The 26,618-nt window shown below is 37.7% G+C and overlaps 1 protein-coding gene across 1 annotated transcript in view; it reads right to left on the bottom strand.

Annotated features, from left to right (window-relative positions):
* SMG1 (SMG1 nonsense mediated mRNA decay associated PI3K related kinase) overlaps nucleotides 1-26,618 on the bottom strand; it is a 104,359-nt gene that overhangs the window by 51,792 nt on the left and 25,949 nt on the right. Inside the window, exons 2-19 of the mRNA XM_021698052.1 lie at nucleotides 23,400-23,563; nucleotides 22,529-22,684; nucleotides 20,421-20,557; nucleotides 18,934-18,992; nucleotides 17,677-17,890; nucleotides 14,881-15,006; nucleotides 14,408-14,480; nucleotides 12,479-12,576; nucleotides 10,110-10,283; nucleotides 8,185-8,409; nucleotides 6,217-6,318; nucleotides 5,058-5,327; nucleotides 3,387-3,517; nucleotides 3,044-3,205; nucleotides 2,268-2,386; nucleotides 1,541-1,628; nucleotides 1,350-1,451; nucleotides 514-654 (exon numbers count right to left, since the gene is read on the bottom strand). Of these exons, the coding sequence (XP_021553727.1) occupies nucleotides 514-654; nucleotides 1,350-1,451; nucleotides 1,541-1,628; nucleotides 2,268-2,386; nucleotides 3,044-3,205; nucleotides 3,387-3,517; nucleotides 5,058-5,327; nucleotides 6,217-6,318; nucleotides 8,185-8,409; nucleotides 10,110-10,283; nucleotides 12,479-12,576; nucleotides 14,408-14,480; nucleotides 14,881-15,006; nucleotides 17,677-17,890; nucleotides 18,934-18,992; nucleotides 20,421-20,557; nucleotides 22,529-22,684; nucleotides 23,400-23,563 (2,541 nt within the window). The remainder of the gene's footprint in view (nucleotides 1-513; nucleotides 655-1,349; nucleotides 1,452-1,540; nucleotides 1,629-2,267; nucleotides 2,387-3,043; nucleotides 3,206-3,386; nucleotides 3,518-5,057; nucleotides 5,328-6,216; nucleotides 6,319-8,184; nucleotides 8,410-10,109; nucleotides 10,284-12,478; nucleotides 12,577-14,407; nucleotides 14,481-14,880; nucleotides 15,007-17,676; nucleotides 17,891-18,933; nucleotides 18,993-20,420; nucleotides 20,558-22,528; nucleotides 22,685-23,399; nucleotides 23,564-26,618) is intronic.

Below are 26,618 nucleotides of genomic sequence, written 5' to 3' on the forward strand. Positions count from 1 at the left end.
AAAAAAAAAAAAAAAAAAATTGCCACAGGAATAGGAGTAGGGGACTACAATTTTTCCTACCTCAAAAAGGCAAAACCTTTAATACGGAGAAGCATTATATCCCTATCTTTCATTGTGAGGTCTTTTACAGTTAAAACCAGAATGGGGTATGGTGTGGATGGCTTATTAGGGGTAAACGGCTTATGACACTTCAGCTATCAGGATAAAACATTCATTGCAACTAAGCATCTGCAAAATGTCTATGTCCCTAGGCCTGTCCCCAAAGCATTCATGACTAGGTCAGAACAGTTAACTGTCAACATATTTCAATCTCAAAACCCATTTTTGTTTCTTCAGATACTATCTTCAAAGCAATTCTTCTTACTGCCGAAAACAAAAATAACCCATTTGAGAAGATATCACTTTCTGTTCTGCCACTCCGGACATATTTTCTCCTCAAAATGGGAATGGGGTCAAGATATTCAAGAATATTTAAGTTACTTTCGCACATGAAGGAGTCAAAGAAAATCTTACCCTGTTCTGTGAGAATTCCCATACAAAATAAAACTAATAACATCAGAGAAATCTTGTGGATGGAATGTGTTACTTGGTGCTTTGCTCATGTGACTTCTTAATGCTAAAGAAATTTCTTGAATTTCTGTGTGATTGTTATTGCTGGAGAAAGAAAATAAAGTCACTGTTACACAAAATGTTTTAGTTAAAAGGTTACTTCATACTGTAAATGGGCTATTTCCTTGCTAACTAAATGTAGGAATGAAAAAATAAAACTGAGACTTCAAAATAAAGATGTTACAACTTGAAAATTAATTTAATCAAAAACAATAAAGATTACACTTGAATTCTTCAAATAACTGTACTAAGAAACACATTTTGGCATATGTTATAAATTATTATATATAGGGGTGCCTGAGTGGCTCAGTCGTTGGGCGTCTGCCTTCAGCTCAGGTCATGATCCCAGGGTCCTGGGATCCAGCCCCACATCAGGCTCTCTGCTCAGCGGGAAGCCTGCTTCTCCCTCTCCCACTCCCCCTGCTTGTGTTCCCTCTCTCGCTGTCTCTGTCAAATAAATAAATAAAATCTTTTTTTAAAAAAATTACTATATATATTATTATATATATTATATAAATTATTCAGTACTTATTATCATGAGCTTCTAAGTTTATAAAAAATATTAAACTTTGTTACTTTCTTCTAGACCTGCACAATTTGATCCTCTGGCATCTCTTCAGTCACTGAGAGGTGCCATACGAGACATGACATTAATTCACTATTAGGCAATTTGTCTCTTCCTAAAGGACTACTAGGCAGTCAAACAGTGGGATGCTTTTGTTCCAACACAACTGTTATACCTCAAAACAACATCTAAAGGAATTGATTTCAACAGCTTTCCAAATGCTTGTCGAATACGAGTTCCACTATGGACAAGCTGAACACGGCAAACATCAACACACCTACAAAAAGATGAAACAGATAATATGAGTGTGGCAACAGCTTTAAGTTATTAGGACTAGGGTGAGATGATAGGATCTTTAGTCCATACCTCTGTAAAAGATCGTCTGGCAAAGAAGAAGACAAAGCATGTAGACTGCTGCATGCTTGCAGACAGATATTCACATCTTCAACAAGAGCTATTAGGAATTAAAAGACACTTTCAGCTTGCCAAAAGAAATTATATACCCGTATGTCGTAACTTCCCGAACCCATTCACTCATTCAACAGTTAAGTGCCTCCCAGGGACGAGGCCCTGCTCCTGCCTAGGACCCTTGTTTGGGAAAATCACACATTCAACAAAACCCAACGTCACAAGCCTTCACCTCAACCATTTTCTTAAAGAAATTTAGAAGTATACGGAATGTAAAAACATTCACATAAGCTTAAAAATGTGACAATCACTTAAAAACAAATTACATATTAAGAATAACTTAAGACGGGGTGCCTGAGTGGCTCAGTTGTTAAGCATCTGCCTTCAGCTCAGGTCCTGGATTGAGTACCGCATCAGGCTCCCCGCTCAGCGGGAAGCCTGCTTCTTCCTCTCCCACTCCCACTCCCCCTACTTATGTTCCCTCTCTCGCTGTCTCTCTCTCTGCCAAATTAATAAAATCTTTAAAAAAAAAAAAAAAGAAGTTAAGACAGATTATGCATCTGCCACTGAGATAGGAATTATACATTTCATGTTATGAAAATGTTCAAGTGACTATCTTTCTCTCATGACCAAAGATCCCTTGTAAGAGCAGGTAACAGAATTTTTAAAAATCACAGACTCTTACTGTTGGCTAAAAGGCCTTTGCAAAATTTATGGAAAGATGGAAGAGAAAATAAAGGTGCATATGTTTCAGACTTCTTCATTAAAACAGCCACTTCCAAAGCCCAGGTCATTAACAGTTTCCTGAAACACAAAATAGCCAGTTGACTTTACATTAAAAAAGAAAGAAAAATATAAAAATATATTCTTCTTACATTACTTTGCTTTTGGTTTTTTTAAACATCTCAAGCAACAGGAAAAACTGAAACTATAGAAATTCCTTTGTCAAAAAGTTGTATGCTTTTTAAGAAAATTTCCCCAGGGCGCCTGGGTGGCTCAATCAGTTAAGGTCTGCCTTCAGCTCAGGTTATGATCTCAGGATCCTGGGATGGAGCCCCATGTGGGGCCCCCTGCTCAGCGGGAAAGCTGCTTCTCTCTCTCCCTTTCCCCCTTCCCCCTGCTCATGCTCACACGCTCTCTCAAATAAATAAAATCTTAAAAAAAAAAAAGAAAGAAAAAAAAATTTCCCTAAACTAGCATTAAGTTGGAGCAAAGAATATTAAAAAAACCTCTACAGATACATTCTTCTACAAAACATTGCAGGGCAGGGAGGTTTCATTTAATTCTTTTGGGAAAGAACAAGAAATCCTAGACTAAATAATAAAGCTGTATTTTGAAGTGTTTCATAATGAAACTGCTCCACCCTACTACCTCGATAATCTGGATTTCCTATCCTCAAATTACATAGCTAAGTTAATAAAAGTTAAGAACACTTAATATTAGGAAATATTATTTAGTTACCTTGTATCCTGGTTAAGATTATCTTTCTTAAGCAATATTCCCAGGAGATTCAGTATAATTGAGAAATGTTTTTTTGTAGCTGTAGTTACAGTACTTATCACAGCTCCATCAAACAAAGATGGGGATGAAGAACTAAGACTACTAGATATAAAGTGATCGTGCCTGGAAGACAAAGGGAAAATCATCTTTTCATCTCTAATTTAAAAAAAAAAAGGTAACTCCAAAGTCAACACGTATTTTTAAAAATCTATACTTTCAAGAGCCCATCCTCCCCTATAAAAATGAAAAAAAAAAAACAAAAAAAACCCCCCTGTTTACAAGAAGTATCTGTACAGTACAGTACCTGGTACAATGAGAATACAATGTGTAGAGCACGGCATACTGAATGGCAGGGAAGTGAACAGCCAGGTCACCATGCACAATCATCAGATTCTTACTCAGCAGGGCAAAGACAGTTGGAGATAGCGCCCACATCTGATGATGTACAAACGAAAACAAATGTTTGGCTCCTCCAAGACACACGAGCTTATTCCTCAAAATATTTTAAATTTTTAGAAGTTAAAATGACAGGGGCGCCTGGGTGGCTCAGATCATGACCTGAGCTGAAATCAAGAGTTGGACGCTTCACCGACTGAGTCACCCAGGTGCCCCTGAGCTGTACACTTTAAGTGGGAATTGTATGATGTTTGAATTATATAGCAATAAAGATATTTTTTTAAAGAGAGAAAAAAACGGGTGCCTGGGTGGCTCAGTCGGTTAAGTGTCTGCCTTCGGCTCAGGTCATGATCTCAGGGTCCTGGGATCGAGCCCCACGGTAGGCTCTTTGCCCAGTGGGGAGCCTCCTTCTCCCTCTCCTCCTGCCCCTCTCCCTGTTTATGTTCGTGCTCGCTCTGTCTCTCAAATAAAGTAATTTTTTTAAAAAAAGAGAGAGAAAAAGATATTGAGCTGTATTTGGCCCATAGGCTGTAGTCTACTGAGTCCTGATTTAAACAAAGTCCTCTGTACCCCCCAATGTAGCAAATTGCCTCTCCTCAATTTTCGATACACTACACATGGCAAGGTGCCCTGTCCAATGAGAAAAAAGGAACATCTTGCCACTCTTAAGCTTTACCCATCCTTCCCTTTTCCTTCTGCTGCTAATACACTCCATTACACCTAACCGCCCCTTCCTGACCCACTCTCCCTGTTTCCAGAATGCAAGACAAAAAACCTCCTCAAATCTATATACAATGTCAATTCCTCAACAATGAAATTTTAGGGTCTGAGTAGAGTTTACTGTACACCATCAGCCATGACTAGCAGTGAGGGAAGGGACTGCTACTCATTGAGTGATACAAGGCAATCTAATCAGGAAAGCATGCAAATCTAAACATCAAACTTGACTTTCCCCTCCCTTCTCTTTTAGAAAACTTTATCCCTTAATTATATCCTTTTTTTTTTTTTATTAAAAGTAATGTCTTCCAATCCTGCAAGGTCTAACAGAAGGGAAAAAAATAAAGCAATAATTATCAATCAAAAGCAAGGTCACGTCAAATTTCTTAAAAGGAAGAAATCTTTATTCCATTCCCAAAAGAATATATGAATATTCCTAGAGAAAACTAGGCACTCAAAAAGGAAGACCATATGTAAGCACTAACGTTAGTGAAGAGGAGAAAAGCAGGGAAGAAGGAGTTGCATATTAAAAGAACTATACAAATCTGAGCTGTGGAAAATGTTGACAAATTTTTTATAAGCATGCTAGAATACATACAAATTCATAAAAGACATTTTTTAAAAAATAAAATACAAAAAATCTTTGAAGCGTTGTCAAGGAAAGGAAGAGGAAAGCAAAATACAATGGCAAGAAAACATTCCTGTCAACTTTAATTATCCAGGCATGTCCTACATATGGCAGTGTGCTCTACAGTGACTCTGGAAATACTGACATGGTAATAGTAGTAAATAAGACAGGTAAACATGCAATGAAGAGACGGTTAAGTGAGAATAAAACAAAGCACTGCAAGTAAAAACTCACCCCAATTAGTGAGTTTTTGGCATTTCCAATTGTAGTCAGGGCACTGAGGTCAAATATAACTACAAATTTTGCATTGTCTACATTGAATACGTGATTTTTAAAAGCCTCATGTTTTATTTCAGAGCAGGCATCAGGAAGTTGTAGACTATGTAGCAGGTTGTTTAGGGCACAAGTCATTTCCCCCAAAATTAATTTATAGGCAGTCTCCAAAACAGGAATATTCTTCAGGCTGAGCACTGCTTGATAAACAGCATGGGCTACAGCAACAACCTTTAAAGAGAGAATTCAGGAAAGTGATAATTAAATGGAAAATAAAATTACTAACTGCATAATGTGATGGTACAAATCAATTTTAAGACCAATAAATTCACTGTCCAAAACACCAAAGACCTAAATTTTTTTTAAAACCCAACCTTAGGGGCGCCTGGGTGGCTCAGTTGGTTAAGCGACTGCCTTCGGCTCAGGTCATGATCCTGGAGTCCCGGGATCGAGTCCCGCATCGGGCTCCCTGCTCGGCGAGGAGCCTGCTTCTCTCTCTGACCCTCCCCCCTCTCATGTACTCTCTCTCATTCTCGCTCTCTCAAATAAATAAATAAAATCTTTAAAAAAAATAAAAAATAAAAAAAAAATAAAACCCAACCTTAGGGAACCTACATGTGTCAGTAAATTTATGTCAGTAAGTTTATAAAAATCTTCAAAACTTTATTACAGAGTCCTCTAAATTAAAAGTTCTTAAAAAGCCATTTTTAAAAAATGGCTGGGATCAAAACACACATAAAAAGAGCTATTTATTACAATTACTTTTCCTCTATCTACTTGGAAAGCCTGTAGTGGTTTTGACTGGGAGTCGGCTGAGAAGCTAATAATGAAATTTATGACATACACAGTATCTCTGAATTTATAACTTGATAAATTAACAGCTGCTTGTTTTATGAAATTTTAATAAAACAAACTTAATAAAAACAAATCATGGAAATCTGAAAAGAGTATGTGGCACAGTATGACAATCAACAAATACTAAGTTATATAAATCATTTAATCACTATATTTTAAAACACTTATCATTTCACTCCATTTCATTTATGTAGCCTAGTAAGTAACTTGAGTCAACTCTTCAATGACTGAAGTGACCAAAAGTCCTTGTCAATGCCACACTTACCTCCTTTTCTTTATGATAACGCAAAAATAGTAGTTTAGATGATGGTATGAAAAGTTTTTCTACAAATGATGATGGCAGTTTTGTATTTATCTGTTCAACAATCTAAAAGAATAAAATAAAAAGAAGTGAGCTACCAAGACACAACGGGACATGGGGGAACTTTACATGCATCAAGTTAACTGAAAGAAGCCCATCTGACATGGCTACACACTATGATTCCAACGATAGGACATTCTGGAAAAGGCAAAACTATGGAGACAGTAGTATCCACAGTTACCAGGGATTCAGGAGGGAGGAATAGGTGGAGCACAAGACATTTTTAGGGCAGTGAAACTATTCCGTATGATACTACAATAATGAATATGTGGCATTATTCATTTGTCAAAACCCACAAAACGTACAATCCAGAGAGTGAACCCTAAGGTAAACTACAGACCTCAGTTAATAACATGTCAATCTGGTTCATCAACTGTAATAAATGTTCCACACTAAAGCAAGATGTTAATAATGACGGAAACTGGGACACCAGGGTGGCTCAGTCAGTTAACTGTCTGCCTTCGGCTCAGGTCATGATCCCAGGGTCCTGGGATGGAGTTCCCCATGGGGGGGGGGGGGTCCTTGCTCAGCAGGGAGTCTGCTTCTCTGTCTGCCTACCGCTCCCCCTGCTTGTGTGCGCACGCTCTCTTTCTCTGACACATAAACAAGACCTTAAAAAAAATGATGAGGGAAACTACTGTGGGAGAGCATATGGGAACTCCATACCTAAGGCTCAATTTTTGTGTAAACCTAAAAACTGCTCTGAAAAATATCTATTAATTAAAGAAGTAATATATCTAAACTGTATTTTAAGGCCTTAACATTATGACAGTAAAATGTCTAGATACCTAAATAGGATATATGTATCTATACTTAAGACATGGGCAATTTTTTTTTTACATTGGCAAAGAGAGGTATAACTTTGGCAGAAATGTTCAGCAGAGTATCACCCAGAATTTGCTTTAAAACAATTCAGTTGGAGGGGCGCCTGGGTGGCTCAGTCGGTTAAGCGTCTGCCTTCGGCTCAGGTCATGATCCCAGGGTCCTGGGATCGAGCCCCGCATCAGGCTCCCTGCTCAGCTGGGAGCCTGCTTCTCCCTCTCCCTCTGCCCACCGCACCCCCACCCCCACTGTGATCTCTCTCAAATAAATAAATCTTTAAAAATAAAAAAAATAAATAAAACAATCCAGTTGGGGATGGAGGCACAGCAAGGAAGAGGGAGGGAGTCAGAGAGGCCTAGATGAAACCAGATAGACCATGTGTTTCTAATTATAGAAAGAGTATTAAGGGCGCCTGGGTGGCTCAGTTGGTTAAGCAACTGCCTTCGGCTCAGGTCTTGATCCTGGAGTCCCGGGATCGAGTCCCACATCGGGCTCCCTGCTCAGCAGGGAGTCTGCTTCTCCCTCTGACCCTCCCCCCTCTCATGTGCTCTCTCTCTCAAATAAATAAATAAAATCTTTAAAAAAAAAAAAAAGAAAGAGTATTAAGTATACAGAGATTCATTATGCTATTCTGTTTTTTTTTTAATATACTTCAAAATGTCCATAATAAATGGGGGAGAGGAGGAAGAATATTTATGGTTAAGAATAAAAACTATAGAACAAGTTTCATATGGGAAACAAAACATAACAAGGTCTTTCAAAATAGTTATCAAGTACCTATATGATACTTATCAGGAATACTAGGTAGTCTTACATGAAAGATAATGTTTCATCAAAGAAAAAAGAAGAAAAGGAATAAAAACTACACCGAGATCAAACACTAAAAGTAAACAGATAATAGAGCAAAAGCAAACTAGATTATATAAGTAAGAACTAATGCACTCTTTAAAAAAACAAACATAAAAAACCAAGACTTTCATTTCTTCCACACTAATTTAAGGGCCTGAATAAATACCGTATTAAAAAGCAAGGAAAAAAGAATTCACATACCAATGTGAGTAAATTCAAGACTGAGATGCTATAATCTGTACCGCAAGTCTGGCAGTTCTCCAGCTGATCTAATCCGTATGTAATGACCATGTCACAATGTATAGTCATGCTAGGATCCAAGCTGCCGAGCAAAACACCAACACACTCATTAGCAGCTGTCAACACAGCCTCAGAAAAAAACACTTGGTTTGCAGCCGTCACACATCTCATTACTCTGTATAGAACCTGCAAATGGGGAGAACAAGCAGCTTTTTAAAAAAATTCACATGCTTCCACAGAGTAAGAAAATAGTTTCTATTTAACGCAGTTTGAACTGAAAATTAACTGCCTGCCTTGTCAGTAGTCTCTTAATATTCTCGCTCTCGGTGGCTGAATAATAAAGGGTATCTTTAGTAAAATATGCAAAAATGATCTTGCCTAAAATATTCTAAAGTACTATTGTGACAGAAAATGGATCCTCTATTTCCCTTATACCCAATTTCTATCACCCTCTCTCCCCCAGCCAAAGTAACCAAGTGGCTGGAGCTCCGAATTTTTATATTCATGAAATTCACCAGTACTTGGAACAGTAGCATTAAACACAGGAATAACCTGCCATGAGAATAATCTTCCTGCAGTAAAGCACTTGGGCTTTTGGTAATCAATCTTTTAAAACTAAATACCCAAGTCACCTTAGCTTATGAACGTTCATGTACTGATGATCTCTTTGGAAAGGTTAAGTCTCATTCATAACATGTACCTATTTGACGATTATGAAAATCATGTAATTTCCAACCAAAAACCCCACTAAACTACAAGTCAGTATTAATGTACTAAATTTCTAATAAAAATAAGTTAAGAAACAAAGTGATACAGTATATCTTTCTGTAATTTTCAACAATCACTACATATAGGCTTTAAACCTATAGGTTAAGAAGGCCTAAAAGACATTCATACAAGAATACATTAAATATGTAACTATCCTGGGAAATGATTATTTTCTTTCCTTTTGTTTTACATCTGAGTTTATTGCCTTTATTTCAACATTGACACAGTCACCAAACCACCAACTTTTAGAAAGGAATAAATGAAATGAAGACATTAAATCATCTTGTTCAGGTTTAAAATATCAAAATGCTGGCTTTAATTATCTTCAGGATCTGACATTTCTGTTCAAATACACAATTAACCTACCAAAAATTCATATAAAACTAATATCCTATTTTATTTGGCAATGTGTTCAACAGAAATAAATAAAAGTTAAACTTTTATCCTAACAGAAAATTTTAATCATTTAATATTTTATGACTGTATCACGCATGTTTCTCCCTTATTCAAGAACAGTACAGTGACAGGTTCATTTCTCATGTCTATACACTGAGCCACTCACTGAGCTGTAATAGAGTACAGCTAATGTTTGGGGCTGCTAAAGTGTGGTAATCGTGCTGCCTCTTATAACTGATCTCAGACTACTAAATATTTAAGTTCTTGTATCTTTATAATCTTGGATGTCAGACTATCAAGTTGTTTCATCCTGTCATGCTCAGAAAAAATTACTTTTTGAGGCTTTCTCTACAGTGCATTATTCTCATTATGTTGAAAAACTAAACTCAATAATTATAAAGCAAAAATTAAAATATTACTTCTAAAGATTTTAAAAGGATATAAAAAAATAATCAATCTAAGAAAGATCTCATGAGAAAAAAGTTCATGCACATTTTAAAATGCAGTATAGCCTTTTTCTCATATAGGGGAGGGGACAGAAAGGAGATGGGATATAATAGGATTCCCTACTTTTCTGGCAATTTAAAGTAGCCACATATGTACAGACATACAAAACAAATGAAGGGTTAGTAACATAGTTCACTAGGTAAAGAAAAAGAAGCATTTACAATACACAACAATTTTGTTTTTGAATGATACTTAAAACTCCTAAAGACACTTACATCTGTTACATATGCCTCAGTGATTGGAGGACCCCGAATTGGGCTGAAGCGTTCCCCAATGCTCCTCACTACAGTACTGAACACCCGGAGAAGCGCGGCCAGCTTGGGTAGCGACACTGATGGAGGAGGAACATCTTCATCCACTGACTCCCCAGAGGCCACATGGCTGAGGTCCTAGATGTGCAATCACAGCACTCTTATTTAAGGAGCACATTGTTCAAAACAAACAAACTCCCAATTTTTAAGTCAATTAACTTTGTTTTTACAAATAAAGGAATTTTAGCCTATCAGAAAAGAAACATGAGAGGCGCCTGGGTGGCTCAACTGGTTAAGCGTCCGACTCTCAATTTTGGCTCAGGTCATGATCTCAGGGTTGTGAGATCGAGCCCCGCATCAGGCTCCGCACTGGGCATGGAGCCTAAGATTCTCTCTCTCTCTACCTCTGGCCCCCATCACCAAAAAATAAAATAAAATAAAAAAGTAATCTGTTAGAGAAAGGAACATGAATCTAAATGTAAAAGTAAATTATACTTCACTAATTAACAAATCTATACTTAAATAAGCCAAAAGTAACCTCAGTAGATTAAGAAAATAACTTCTCAGGGATGCCTGGGTGACTCAGTCAATTAAGCGTCTGCCTTTGGCTCAGGTCATGATGCCAGGGTCCTGGGATCGAGCCCCACATCGGGCTCCCTGCTCAGCGGGAAGCCTGCTTCTCCCTCTCACGCCCCCCCCGCTTGTGTTCCCTCTCTCGCTGTGTCTCTGTCAAATAAATAAAATCTTAAAACAAAACAAAAAACTTCTCATACCAACTCAGAAAGGTAGTGGGGGAAAAATAAATAGTACATATGCTCTGTTATATATAGGTATAAATGGAGCCAGAAACTTTTGCCATTCCTGAATTGGTTTCTGCTAAAATCTTATTCCAGGTATTCTTTGAGCCACTCAACTCAATAATCCCCCCACACCAACATTATGCACACAAAGGGCATATGGGGGAGAGAAGTGTTAAATTAGAAAATCTGGTTTACAAATCTAGTTAAGGAAATAAGATATACTCAAAAAAGATTGGCAAAAAATGGGATACTAGAACCAACATATACCTACATATAATTAAGCACCCAAAATAATAGAAGAGAATTTCATCTTATGGACACCAAGGAGGAGAGTCTTTACAAACCAGAATGGGCAGCTTCAGTGAGGTAGATCAGCATTAAAGGTGGGCTAGGAAAAAAGATATTCTAGGTGTGGAGGCAAAGAAACATGTAGAAGCAAAATTTTCATTCCACTCTTCTCTGAAAGGCTCGAAATAGCATAGATGAAGCTAAAACATTATAGGAGCCTCAAACACCAAGCAAGAATCACGGTAGGCCTGAATAAGGAAGAACCCCAAAGAAGTTCTCAGAGGACATGGCCAATTTAAGTCATGACCAGTGAGCTAAGAAAGCCAAGACCCAATACCAGAGACTTCAGTAGCACCCTTGAAGTCGCCATACTATACTTGTATAGCTGCAAAAATTTGCTAGAGCCAAGTCTTTTCCTGCAAAGCATGATCCAAGATCCCCAATATATGTAAAAGGAAAGTCTTTAGGGGCTTTTATACAACATCAATTCACATTACTTTTAATATGCTTTTGGTATCAAAAAATAAAAATGAACTATAGAAAATGTCTGAAAACTACTAGCCACCAGGAATATTTTAAGCTTTGAAAAATGAGGCCTGCTATTTTTCTTTCAGTCTTTCTGATAATTCAGCTGGTAACTTAAAAACAGCATCTAGGGGCACCTGGGTGGCTCAGTCAGTCATTAAGCAACTGCCTTCGGCTCGGGTCATGATCCCAGGGTCCTGGGATCGAGCCCCATATCTGGCTCCCTGCTCAGCTGAAAGACTGCTTCTCCCTCTCCAACTCCCCCTGCTTGTGTTCCCTCTCTCGCTGTCCTGCTCTCTCTCTGTGTCAAATAAATAAATAAAAGCTTTATTTAAAAAAAAAGCATCTAAAAATTTTTTTTAATATTGCAATGGTCTTGTAATTTCTATTTAAATGTCAAGTGGTCTGAATTATTTTAAAATAAATCTAGCACTGTTAGGGGTACCTGGGTGGTTCAGTCAGTTAAGTGTCTGCCTTTGGCTCAGGTCATGATCCCAGGGTCCTGGGATCAAGCCCTACATCAGGCTCCTGCTCAGCAGGGAGCCTGCTTCGCCCTCTCCCTTTGTCCCTCCCCACCCCTGGTGCACACCCTCTCTCTCAAATAAATAAAATCTTTTAAAAAAATAAAAATAAAAAATAAAATAAAATAAATGTAGCACTGTTTAAGATTTTTGTTCGTTCTTAACTGAAATTTTAGGAAATAACTTTCTACATACTCACCTCAGCATATGCCTCCATGTCCTCTAGAAACTGACCAAGAAGAGTGGTAGAAAATGCAAGATCAGCTACCCAAAATGGCTCCAAACTCTGCAACCACCCTAGGAATCAAAAAATTCAAGAGTAGAAAAAAACAAAAAATCCAAATTAAAAATATATCTAAAAGACTTGTTTTAAAAGTTATCTGGTTTTCAAGTTGCATACCCTTAAACAATGCTGTTTCATAAAATTAGAACTATTAACTGTTAAACATGCTGATCATGATTAACCAAAGTCTCTTTTAATGCTGCAAAAATGAACAGTCTCCAGAAATTAAAATGTGATTCTTAGCCCTTATTTTTTACCAGATTTAACATCCATATTGTCAATATACACAAGACTTAGACTAAAATGCCACAATCTGCCACCAGCCTGGCTTTCTACTCCAGAACCCCAACCACCCACCAAAGATGTCCATTAATCTCTCCAGTGGAAATGGGTCAGAACCACTCTCAGTGTGGTATATCCTATTTTCAGAAGTCCACTGCACCAATTAAGCTAAGAGAAACTATAGCACCTGAAACAAGCTGAAATGTCCAAATGAGTCGTGCTAGTCATTCACTTAAATAAAAAATAAAATAAAATGAAATAAATTTATCGTTTAAACAATTCCCCAAATTGATCCATTTGGTTTTTTGTTTGTTTGTTTTTAAAGATTTTTATTTATTTATTTGACAGAGACACAGCGAGAGAGGGAACACAAGCAGGGGGAGCGGGAGCGGGAGAAGCAGGCTTCCCGCCGAGCAGGGAGCCCGATGCGGGGCTCGATCCCAGGACCCTGGGACCATGACCTGAGCCAAAGGCAGACGCTTAACGACTGAGCCACCCAGGTGCCCCCATTTGTTTTTTTAAATTTTATTTTTTAAATTATTTTTTATTATTTTTTATTATTTTTTTAAATTTATTTATTCAACAGAGAGAGAGAGAAGCGAGAGAGGGAATACAAGCAGGGGGAGTGGAAAAGGGAGAAGCAGGCTTCCCGCTGAGCAGGGAGCCCGATGCGGGGCTCGATCCCAGGACCCTGGGATCATGACCTGAGCCGAAGGCAGCCGCTTAACAGACTGAGCCACCCAGGCACCCCAATTTTATTTTTTTTAAATACATAGGTATGATATACATAAACTTTTTTTTTTTTTAAGATTTTATTTCTTTATTCATGAGAGACAGACAGAGAGAGAGAGAGAGAGAGAGAGAGGCAGAGGGAGAAGCTGGCTCCCCAAGGAGCAGGGAGTCCGATGCGGAACTCGATCCCAGGACCCTGGGACCATGACCTGAGCCGAAGGCAGACACTTAACCATCTGAGCCACCCAGGTACCCTCCTTTTTTTTTTTTTAATAACCAGGAAAACAAGTCACAAATATCCAGGATCTTTCAATCTACACTCGAGTATTGCCACTGTAATGTCTCCTGCCACCAGCACACACTACAAATGACTCGTGAAAAGTCAATTTCTCACAGGTGCAACATTACAATCTGTACTTACTCTCCCCTACCTACTACGAAGTACACAGTCTTCCTCTGAAAGGATATATTCTGCTAACAAGTAATGTTCATTCATAATAACCAAATTACTGGGGCACCTGGGTGGCTCAGTCAGTTAAGCATCTGCCTTCAGCTCAGGTCATGATCCCGGGGTCCTGGGAGAGAGTCCCACGTCGAGCTCCTTGCTAAGCAGGGAGTCTGCTTCTCCCTCTGCCTCCCGCTCCCCCTGCTGTGCTGTCTCTCAGACAAATAAATAAAATCTTTAAAAAAAGAAAAAAAATGTAATAACCAAATTATTCCTGTGAAGCAATTATTTTTCTTCCATTATGAAAGAAACAGTATGCTGGACTTTGAGGAACCAGAGCTCCTTTCCATAACATTTAAACGACTGGTATATGCTGAATAACTTACCAGACACCTGCTGTGTGAGCGAAGGTTTCTGAGTATGATCTATATGCCATCCAACTAATATATCAACTGTATCCTGGGTGGAGACAAAGAGAAAAGGGCTAATCATTTTAAGGTCTAACTGCTACTTCTCCTGTGGACCATTTCAGATTAAGAAATCCTAGAAAAAGCATCTGTGTTCTACCTATTTGACATTATACAAACTTAGAAAGGGAGAGGGCAGGGCAATAGAATAATGGAACTTTATGACCTTGAGGAAATGTTTTTTCTTTAAATATTTTGAGGTATTAATGTCAGAAAGTACAGATAGTATTTATAAAAACTATATTACTGCACCATTCTATCCTGGACCCTCAAGCATCACTGATTATACTCCAAGAAGCAGAAGCTTTGTTTTCTCTCTGATTCCCAAGGTCCTTGGACAAACAACCAATCCTTCTCCCCATCATATGAACAGAGGGAGTCAGGGAACTCACCCTAAAATTAGTGCTGAAAATATGAGGGTAACATCGAGCCACCAAAAGAATGCACTTAACACATTTGCAAAGTAATTCTGGTGTATCCACATTTTCAAGAATGGACTGTAGGCTGGTCATTACAAGCTAAAAAATAAAAGTTATAAACCATGAATATTCAACAAAACAGGAAGAAAACAAGCACGTTGGGCTCATTATTTAAAAGTGACTTTATCTTTGGCTCAGGTCATGACCCCAGGGTCCTGGGATTGAGCCTTGGAGTAGGGCTCCCTGCTCAGCACGGAGTCTGCTTCTTCCTCTGCCCTTCACCCATCTCGTGCGAGCATGTGCTCTCTCTCTCAAATAATAAAATCTTTTTTTAAAAAAAGTGATTTTATCTAAAATTGATTATGGTACCAAAGAAAAGAAAGTCTGCAGTTTTAGCTCAAAAATAAGTTGAAAACATTTCATTCCACCATGAACAGGCTGAAAATAAATACTATTTCCTCTTCTTTAATGTCTCTTAATATTATTCCTAAGTAATGTCTGTTCACATTATTCCTAAATGCTCTCTTTAATACCTTGGACTTGATTAAATTTCAAAAACAAAAATTAAGATGTGCTTGGAAAACTTTTCTTTAAAGTACCACAATTACTTTCCAATTCAAAATTTATAGCAAATTTTATAAAATTTATGCTTTAGGTTATTAGTACTTGCTTCAAATTTGAATGATTTAGAAAAGATTAGCATGGCCCCAACACATGAATAACAGACATGCAAGCTTTTGTTACCACTATCATTATTTGACAGAGAGAGACACAGCGAGAATGGGAACACAAGCAGGGGGAGTGGGAGAGGGAGAAGCAGGCTTCCCACTGAGCAGAGAGCCCAATGATGTGGGGCTCGATCCCAGGACCCTGGGATCATGACCTGAGCCGAAGGCAGACCCTTGATGACTGAGACACCCAGGCACCCCTATAGCTCTATTTTTTAAACAAATATATGGCATGCCACTGACAGAATATTTTGTAGCTGTTAGAAACCATTTTTTCCTAAAAAGTAAAGCTCTTCTTCACAAAAGAATGAGGTTGTAACTACAGAAAAAATGCTAGAACTGGAAAAGTACTTAACATTTTGCCAATGTTATAATCTACACAGGTACTGAATATGAATGGGTGCCAAAATCACTGAGTGAACTAGAACTAAAAAACAGGATATTCAGAAGGTCTCAAGGTATCATGCCCAGATTACTAATTACAAAAGGAAAAGATAAGCCTCCACAACAGAAAAATTCTGGTGGGCATCACCTCAACCAAGTGATCAAACTCTTCATCCCTGACAGGAAGAAAAACTGAAGTTATATGCTTGCTGGTGTGATGCAACAGTAAGAATGAACCCAGGAAGTATTCATGACCAAAAGGTTTAAAATCAGGAAATAGCAATCAGACAAACCCAGGAAGTAGAACACTCCACAAAGATGAGGGACAAAAAAGGTGTGAACTGTTCTAATTAAGAGTGATTAAAGAGGCACAGCACTAAACTATACACAAGTCTTGGCGGAATCCTGGGTCAGGTAAGACAAAAGCTGTAAAAGATATCTTAAGGGCAGAAGTTTGAATATGGACTGCCTTATGTAATAAAATTAATTTTCTTAGGTATAATAATTTTGTTGTTAATATAAGAGAACAGCCTTATTTTTAGGGGATGTATGTTGAGGCATTATAGGGTGAACTGTCATGACGTGTGTAATTTCTTTTCAAATAGTTCAACAAAAAAGTTGAACTATGTGTGTAGAAATAAAACAAGTGTAGCAAAATGTTAATAAGTGACAAATCTAGATAAAGGACATATGGGTATTTATTATACTGGTCCACTTGTTTTCCTGTGGATTTGAAAATTTTCAAAATAAATATTTGAAGAAATGTTCAAAACATTAAAACTATATGCAGAATAAGCCTAATTTGGTGTTATGATACTTAGTTACAGATAATTTTCTGAATCTTTCCCAAAATTTTTCACATAACCTCTGTAATCAAAGAAAAATGGATTTTTAAAAAACAGACTATATCATTTAAAGTGACTTAAGCAAAATAAAGCATATCATCAATTGTAAAGAACACATATAAATAAAAGATATCTGGGGCACCTGGGTGGCTCAGTACGTTAGACTTGGGAGTCCTGGGATCAAGTCCCACATCAGGCTCCCTGCTCAGCGGGGAGTCTGCTTCTACGTCTGCTTCTACCTCTGCCCCTCACCCCACTCTCTGCTCTCTCACATCTACTTAACAAAAATTTAACTGCTTGTAACTTTGCTCAAACTTAAATTGAGAATGATCTTTTAATATACTTACACAAAAGTGAAATAAAGCTAAGTAAGGCTGGTTTTCATTTACACAAAATTATTTTATATCATTTGGAATAAGAATTTTGGACGTATTATTAAACCTAAAAAGGCCTAGAATGAGTTGTGTCGTTCAGTTTTTGTCTCCCTCAGAAAAGTCAAGTCCCCTCCTATCCAGCTTTCCTCACTGAGTCCCTATTTTCAAATGTGCAAATGATTCTAGTACTAAGCAAAATTCAAAGGAAAGCTTCAAAAAAGCAAAAAGACAAAAGAAAAATCTAACTTATTTTAAATCTACCTTTTAATTTGTATCCTTTAACTAAAACTCAGAAATGTTATTTATATCATATTTACTATCAGTAGATAACCCCTATACTAAGTTTCCTTTCTCCAAGTTCCTCTCCAAAAACATTACTAGAAAATTGTTAAGGATAATTTTCTTCCCAAATGCATCAATTTCCCCCCTCATTCTTACCTGCATTACAGATGAAAAGGCTTTCTTTTCTCCTACAGTCTCTAATGCTTTGTAGGTGGCACATAAGTAGAGGAGTTTAACTTCATCTTTTGCAGATGAGCTAAATTTGCTAAAAATCCATTTGAAGATCTTCTCAGCCTCATAGCTCAGAGAAGCACAAAGAAGGCCAAGACAGCAAGCTCCCTCCTGTCTCAACTCCTGAAGCAATTTGCTACTGTGTTTATTTCAATGCAAACAAAATAAAACATACGAAAGGTTTAAGCTTTCAAAGATGACAAGAATGACACATTTTACAAAAGAATGTCTTCAATGATTTTTTTTTAATTTTCTATTCGAACTACATAAAAGATTGAAATTTTATCTTTAAATATGCTCTTTACTCTCTCTATCCCACAGTGCCCAAAAGTACCTTTGTTAGACACATTAGCTTTTCTTTTACAGAATCAATTATTCACAAACAGTAAGGGAAGGCCCAGAAATACTAAAAATCAGGCTTCAAATTCCATCTCAAGCTACATTAAATAATCCACAGAAAAGGGCAGCAACAAGGATCAGATAAAACACATACAAATAACTACATATGATGTAGTGTTCAGTAGGTAAGGACTATAAAACAGGAAATGGTACTAGTTAAAGCACAACAAACTTAACAGGATAACAGCACTGATTTAAGTATATTAATAACTAACTATATAAAATGAAACCATCAAAAAGCAGTAAGGTTCGTGACCTGCTGAGATGAGTTTTTGGTGCTTTCCAACACTGCAATTCTTTGGGAATCCCCATACGAAGAACAGACTGCACACCTTTGTGGAGAACCCCAGTAGCCTCGTAGAGCAGGTGGTCTGAATCCACTGTTGCCCAAAGAAGGAAGCTCCCTTTCACCTCTATTCTCTAAGCAGTTTCAAAATTCTCTAGTTTACAAAAGTTAATCGCATTCATTCATGCCTGCATTAAGAGTTTATGGCATTCCACAAGTCAATGCTCAATTACTCAGTCATGTTGACAAATTAGAAAAAAAAAAAAAGAAAGAAAGAAAAATAAAAAAAAGGCATTTCCTTTCAAGTGGATTCCATTTGTAGTCAATGGTAATTAACATATAAATACTTTAACATAGATAAAGATGGCAGGAGAACCCAGTAAAACATTAAGTAGATATTCATAAATGAAGCCACCAATGGGTTTATCTTCTTGCATATTTTTTAATAATTTCTAAAAATATATTTAAAGTCTTAAAATTACCCATTGGTTACTTACCTTTCATTAAGCACATCATGTACAGCAGCCAAGATATTATCCAATTGTTTAACTAGTACCTTAAAAAAAAAACCACATGTATAAAAACTTCAAATTCCTATACTTTCAGTAACATTGTGTACTTTTTACTTGCATTCCCGTTCTAATTCTAATCAAACAGCACACCTTCCTTTTCTTACTATTCCCAGTCCGCAGTTAGTATGTATCAGGAATATTACAAGTTTCCTTTCAGATTCTGAAAGAAATTTATCCATTCCTATGTACTGCCATGATCATCAATGAAAAACATAAACTCGGGCGCCTGGGTGGCTCAGTCGTTAAGCGTCTGCCTTCGGCTCAGGTCATGATCCCAGGGTCCGGGGATCGAGCCCCGCATCAGGCTCCCTGCTCCGCGGGAAGCCTGCTTCTCCCTCTCCCATTCCCCCTGCTTGTATTCCCTCTCTCGCTGTGTCTCTCTCTGTCAAATAAATAAATAAAATCTTTAAAAAAAAAAAAAAAAGAAAAAGAAAAACATAAACTCAAAAAGCTTATTTACTCTGAAATGCATTAAGAGATGGACTGATGAAGAGGTAAAGAGAGGGGCGCCTGGGTGGCTCAGTCGGTTGAGCGGCTGCCTTCGGCTCGGGTCGTGATCCCAGAGTCCTGGGATCGAGCCCCACATCGGGCTCCCTGCTCAGTGGAGAGCCTGCTTCTCCCTCTCCCTCTGCCTGCCTCTCTGCCTACTTGTGCTTTCTCTCTCTCTCTGTCAAATAAATAAATAAAATCTTTAAAAAAAAAAAAGAGGTAAAGAGATACATGACAAAGCAACACGATAAAATGTTAATGACAGAATTTAGATGGCAGACATATGATACTCAGTATCTATATATATTTTGAAATGTTTTCAAAAATTTCATTTGGTATATATTTTAATTTTTTCATAATAAAATGGGGGGAGGTAGAAAACTTGCTTTGAACCAAATATTATTTGACTCATCATACCATTCTCATTAATTTTTTCCTGCTCTATATCAAGTTCTTAATTTCACATTAGGAGAATTACTCAGACTGGACAGAAATTTGTAACTGCTCCTGAACTTTTTTCTTTAAAGGATTTTTCCATATAGTTAGCCCTGGCCACCAGACCACACCTATCCGTGAACAAAATACATACACCCCAATCCCAATTTCACATATGGAAAACAAAGACATAGTCTGTCCTGGCATACAGAAAATAAAATTCTGAGGACAACAGAATAAATGTATTAAAGGTTAAAAGCACTTTACTGTAGAAGACACCAGTGTGGATCCACCAGTGGCAGATAAATTACACATCAGGGTCATCAAGTTCTCAATCATTATAATATAGGCCAAATTAACCTAGAATAAGGAATCCCTGTCATTTTTCCTAAGAAGCAAAACTCTTCCCTTCTTAAACCACTCCAGATAGCATCATCTACTTTATTATGGAAACACAAAAGTTATCAACACTTCCATACTGTACTCACCAGCTTATTTTCTGGTTGCTGAATAAATTCTTTCAACTGCTTTACAGTAGCCAGTCTTCGGTCTCTGTCGTCTTCCCGGGTGATCCTCCGAAGAAGATTCGACAGTCGAGACTCATCAGAGTAAGACATCGATCGCTCTGTGAAAATAAACATGTTATGCATTGAGTATAAACACAGAAACTTTACAGCCCAAATATTTTAAAGTACATCAAAAATCACAGTCCACTAAACAATAAAACTTCAACTGAATGCAGGTCCCAGTACACTTTTTATCACTAGAAGCCAAATTCCAGCAGACTGCTAGGCACAAAGCAGACCCTCAAAAAAGATAGACCTAAGCAAAGACCTCATTCCAGAGGACCAGTTGAGAGAAAAAAGACGGCTTAGAAATTACTTTCTTCAGATTTGTTCCATAATCTTTTCAACATCCAGGTAAAGAGCATGAGTACAGGTAAGAAATGTCTACAGGTTAGGGATAAAGTCTCAACCAGGCAGAAAAGAGGCTATATGCTTCTAATTCTCACTTGGTATCCAGTGAGGGCATGTGGTATCCAGTGGAGGGAAGTCTCTTGTTCACATTATCATTATTTTCCTAAGACAAAGTTTTTGTGAACTGCAATCAAACATTCAGTTCAACAAATGTCTAATTACCACCAACCATGTACAAGGCATGATGCCACTAGGGAAGTGCCAAACCAGAACTGTTCTGCCCTTTATTTTTTAATGACAAGAACAAACAAGAATGCTCAAACAATTGCCAATAAAAATACATTTAAGTACTAAATTTTTCTTTTTATATTTTCAGGTGTGCTATTTAATGATTGACCAATATACAGTAAAAACAAACCACATTAAAGAGTCTAATAGTTTCATTTCTAAGGCATGGAAAAAAATTACTAAAAGAAATACAACATCTGAGAGAAGGAAAATGATTCTCTTTTTAATCCCTAGCCCATTGAGTATTTCAGTAAAGATGGACACTGAAAACGTCATTAGGTTACAAGCCAGGAAATCTAGGCTCTATTTACAATTCTGCCACTAGCAAACTACTTAACTCTGAGCCTCAGAGGAGAAAGAACTGGACTCAATTATCTTTGGACTCACTTTCTAGCTTCTTTCGTACCAAGTCAAGGGCTTCAAACACTCTTAAGAAACAGCACAGCCTCTGACTAGTGGGTCCACTTCTGAAAATTTATCCAAAAGAATTCATTTTTTAAAAGCCATATGCAAAAAAAAAAAAGCAGCTATATGCACAAAGATATTCACCAAGATACACACAACACATACGTATACACACACCCGTGGAAGCAAATGGTCATAAACTAAATGTCCAAAGAGTGACTATATCCAACAAAGTATATAAATCAGAAATCCTGATTTCATACTTAGCTTTACCAACAAAATAAATTTCTCTTTTAGAAAACTAATGATCACCTGACATTCAAGGCATTTTACCTATACAGTGAGGCTGTGTTATAAGGCAGAAGGTGGTATCAGCATACTTAACTCTAGAAAAGCACCCACTCCATTTATACCCATAACCCCTACAGACCCTAGAGTTCAAGGACCTGCTGCAGGGAGAGTCCACCACACACCAGACATTCATTATCCACTATGACGAGAAAAACAGTTTCTTTAAATCTCATCTAGTCTTCAAATTTTAGGAGAATTCTCTAGAAAGTATACTCTAAAAAAGTATTAAAGCCTTTCCTGTGAGGATTTAGTCTAAGAAACAGTTTACAGGATAAAGAATGCAAACAATTATCATCTGTACATGTTTTTCAACTCGAAGTAAACGAACCAACTCATGTGTGCAAAGCATTAGTAAGAAATATGGCATCCAGGGTGCCTGGGTGGCTCAGACGGTTAAGCATCTGCCTTCAGTTCAGGTCATGATCCCAGGGCCATGGGATCGAGTCCCACATCGGGGTCCCTGCTTGGCGGGGAGCCTGCTTCTCCCTCTGCCTGCCGCTCCCCTGCGTGTGCTCTAATAAAAAATAAAAAATCTTAAAAAAAGAAAAGAAAAGAAATACGGCATCCGGGGGGAGAAAAGGATACAGGTGTTTATGGAGGCATTTGTGACTGGCCCCCAGTTTGTCCAATCTTACCCTGTGATTTCCTCATGTCTTTGATGGCTAACGCACGACTGCCATGCTGAATACTGGTGAACTCAGGGCTGGTCACATTGTTAACCCTCAGCTCTTGCCCCAACGACTTCCGACCATAAGTATTTTCCCCAGATCCTCCATTGACACTGTAGCCACCTAAAAACGATATTTACATGTTTTAATAGGGTTCTTTGCTTTACTCAATCAATTCCTGACAGTTCAGGATCTTACTACCCATCTACAGCTCAACCAGCCTTTGCTTCTCCTACTCTTCCCTTGTGCTGCCCCGGCTTTGAAATCATCTTGATTTCATTTTGTCCATCCACAGATGAAAGAAATGTAAACTAAATTAAGTCAAATTTTGCACTTTAAAAATTTTTAAAAGTTGGGGCGCCTGGCTGGCTCAGTCGTTAAGCATCTGCCTTCGGCTCAGGTCATGATCCCGGGATCCTGGGATCGAGCCCCGCATCGGGCTCCCTGCTCGGCGGGGAGCCTGCTTCTCCCTCTCCCTACTTGTGCTCTCTCTCTCTCTGTGAAATAAATAAATAAAATTTATTAAAAAAAAAAAATTTTTTTTAAAGTCTAGAGGAGAGGTAGTAGTCAGGAGACTTCAGCCTTTGTGATATTATGGGTGGCAAGGAAACTGCCTATGTGTATTATAATGTACAAAAATTTTTAAAAATTTTTAATGAAGGGGTAAACTTCCGAAGTTTCAACAACAGCACTTATTTAATATTTATATTTTAAGCATATTAAGAGAAAGAGAGAAGGAGGGGAGAAAAAGAGAGGGAAAGAGAAAGTTAGGGAAAGGCTGGTAGGTTAAAAAACAAACCAAAAAACATGCCTCTAACAATAAAGGAAGCATATATACCCTTTTCGTCATTCTGTATGTCAGTGTGGACTCTGGTATCATCGTGCCTTTGCCGAGACACCACAGCTGAATTTGAAGGTTGCAGTCCATAAGAAGAAGACCCACCCCGATCTCTGGATGAAGAATATTTTAAAGTATCTGGGTCGGCTGATGCACTATCAGTTCTGTAAAGAGAGAAGAGTATAAGATTAAACTTTAAACAAATATTTTCACAGCCCAACTCATAAATCTTTTATTCAAGCCTCTCCTGCCCCTCTAATTTTTAAATCATTACTATTATAAATAAGCACTCCAATTACTAATAAGTCTTTCAACAGGGAAGGGATTGTCAATGAATGAAAAGCTAGCTGTTCAGTCCCTTCTCTTCTACAGACCCATTCAGAAATACGGATAATTACCAGGATTAGAGTGACCAACTCATCCTGCTGTGGTCAAGGGTTAACAATTTTAGCAATGGAAATCCCATGTCCATGAACCCCCCTCTTCAGTCCAAGGCAAAATAAGACAGTTGGTCACCCTTGTCCAGGATTCTCCTCACATGATTTGATAAAAGGAATCATTCTTCCTCAGCTCTCCTCCCAGGAGAGGTTAATCAGTGGAAAAGTTACAGTTTTCCCAGTCATAAAAATAAAAAGCACTGGCAACATATAAGGCAGGGGCAATGTGGCATATTCTCTCTCTCTCTCACCTGAATTCCTAACTTTTGGTGGGTTATTTGGTGGGAAAGTAAATTACAGAATGATATTTGAGAGCAAGCTCAACAGGATATAAAAACACACTAGCTGGAAAGTAAGATAATTTTAATGTATTGGAGACTTCACTGAAGATGCCTTAACTATAGACACTACCAAAATTATAAAAAGTGAGAAAAATAAAAATAAGATATCAGGAATCCAATAAAGCTGAATTTGAAGGTTGCAGTCCATCATCTACTTAAAAGTCAAGTAGTGTGTAGAATAATCCGTGATACTTGGCCATTAATAAACAAGTGGTACAGCCCCAAGGTAATTATCCTTATCTAAGGATCAGTTCTATGCCTCAATGTCCTCATCAGTACAACCAGGAGCTCAGTTTCATAATTTCTCATGAGCCTCATTCTTCCAACCATCAAACATAAAGCATCAAGAAATAAGACAACACTACAACACCATATGAAAAATACCAAGAAAAAAGCTCCTGTCTTATCGATACTACTTCTGAGAGGAACAACTTTCTGAAAAAAATCACTTTTATGGTATGTACTAAAAACACCTACTGAACCCACAATTATTTGGGAAACTTGAGGACACTGGCAAAAGCAGAAACTAGCCTATTCCTCAACCCTTGTGGCTCCTCCCTCTTATATAAAAATGAATTCAGTGTTTGTTTATATATTTCAATTTATCATTTTTTCTTTGCCCCCACCCACAAAAATACTAAACATGGAACTTAGCATAAGCTCAGTCAGACAACCTGATCTATACTTACTGAAACCACTGTTAATATGGAATGCAAACAACAGGTCCAATTAAACTTGGGTAAATGGCACAAATCTAAATTATTCCTAAAGGCTCTCAGTTGGAAACTTGATAAAATTCCGTGACCCTAGCGTATTAAAATAACTAAGGCTCCGTAATGGAGTATCTTCTTCAAACATCCAGGGTTCACTTGTCAACAAAGCTCAGTATAATGAGGCGCCTGGGTGGCTCAGTCATTAAGCGTCTGCCTTTGGCTCAGGTCATGATCCCAGGGTCCTGGGATCGAGCCCCACATTGGGCTCCCTGTTCAGCGGAAAGCCTGCTTCTCCCTCTCCCACTCCCCCTTCTTGTGTTCCCTCTCTCACTGTCTCTCTCTGTGTCAAATAAATAAATAAAATCTTAAAAAAAACCCCAAAAAACAAAGCTCAGTTCTTCCAATAGATGAAAAAATATAACCTATGGAATTTCAAGAAAAAAATGAGAATTTTTTTCTAAGCATATTAATCTGTAAGCATTTAAGTACCATTAACACTAAATGGTGCATGAGAGCTTTTTAAAACAAATGTAATGGCATCTCCCATGTTTTTAAAAATAGCACATTAAATGTGCACCTACAATAAACCATAACGTAACAAATTTCTGGATGGGAAATGAAAAAGAAAAGAGAGCTTAAGAGCTTTTCTGACAGATTTTGAACTTGGCTGTATGTATGACGCCTAACACAACCTGGATAAGTAAGCTGCTAGCAAATGAACGGATACAAGATAACAAAAATCTACCAATATTTAAAATGTCTGAATTTCCTGTTTAAATTATGTTTATATATCACATATACTACCTTTACTACTAAGAGGTAAGTATTTGTATCATTTTTCTGGGGACATTGCAGTAAATGTAAGGCAGCAGAGAATATGGGTTAAAAAATGATTTGGGCTCAAATCCCAACTCCAACACGGAAAAGGTAAGTGGGACTTTCCACAAGGTACTTAATCTCCAAGCCTCAGTTGTTTCTTGCATAAAATGGGGATAATACCTATTTCACCTGTAAAGTTGTTGTGAGGCTTCAATGAGATACTAAATTCTTAAATACTTAGCTTACAGGGTATGCTCAAAGTTAGTTAAGACCCTGGGGCACCCAGATGGTGCAATCGGTTAAGCTTCCGACTCTTGGTTTCAGCTCAGGTCATGACCTCAGAGTTGTGAGATAAAGCTCCACAAAGGGCTCTACACTCAGCAGAGTCTTCTTAAGATTCCCTCTCCCTCTGCCCCTCCTCCCAGTGTTCTCTCTCTCTCTCAAATAAACAAATCTTAAAAAAAAAAGTTATTAAGACCATAATACTAAACTCAAGATTTCCAGTCTAACAGACAAATAATATATAAGCAGTTCAACAGCACAGGAATACAACCAAAATAAGTTTTCAAACCCAATACATAGCAGTTGATTTTAAGTTCTTCAATGAAGAAATTAAGCAATCTCCTACCAATAAATCCATTTCTACCTACAAAGCATTTGATTTCAAACTAAACTGGAAAAAAAGAATGGGAACAACTTCCCAATTTATTAGAAATACAGGTTTTAAAATCCCATGAGTTATGAACACCAGGTTCCACCTCCCCCCCGAGTTTGGGTTTTCAGAAATATAACAACAACAACAACAAAATCACTAGGGTTAGAACTACTGTCTCAGAACTGTCTAAAAACTCACTGGTTGCCACGTTCTTTTAAAACAAACTGATCAAAACATTTCCAACCAGAATTCAA

The sequence above is a fragment of the Neomonachus schauinslandi genome, chromosome 5 (genome assembly GCF_002201575.2).
Source record: "Neomonachus schauinslandi chromosome 5, ASM220157v2, whole genome shotgun sequence".
NCBI lineage: Eukaryota > Metazoa > Chordata > Mammalia > Carnivora > Phocidae > Neomonachus > Neomonachus schauinslandi.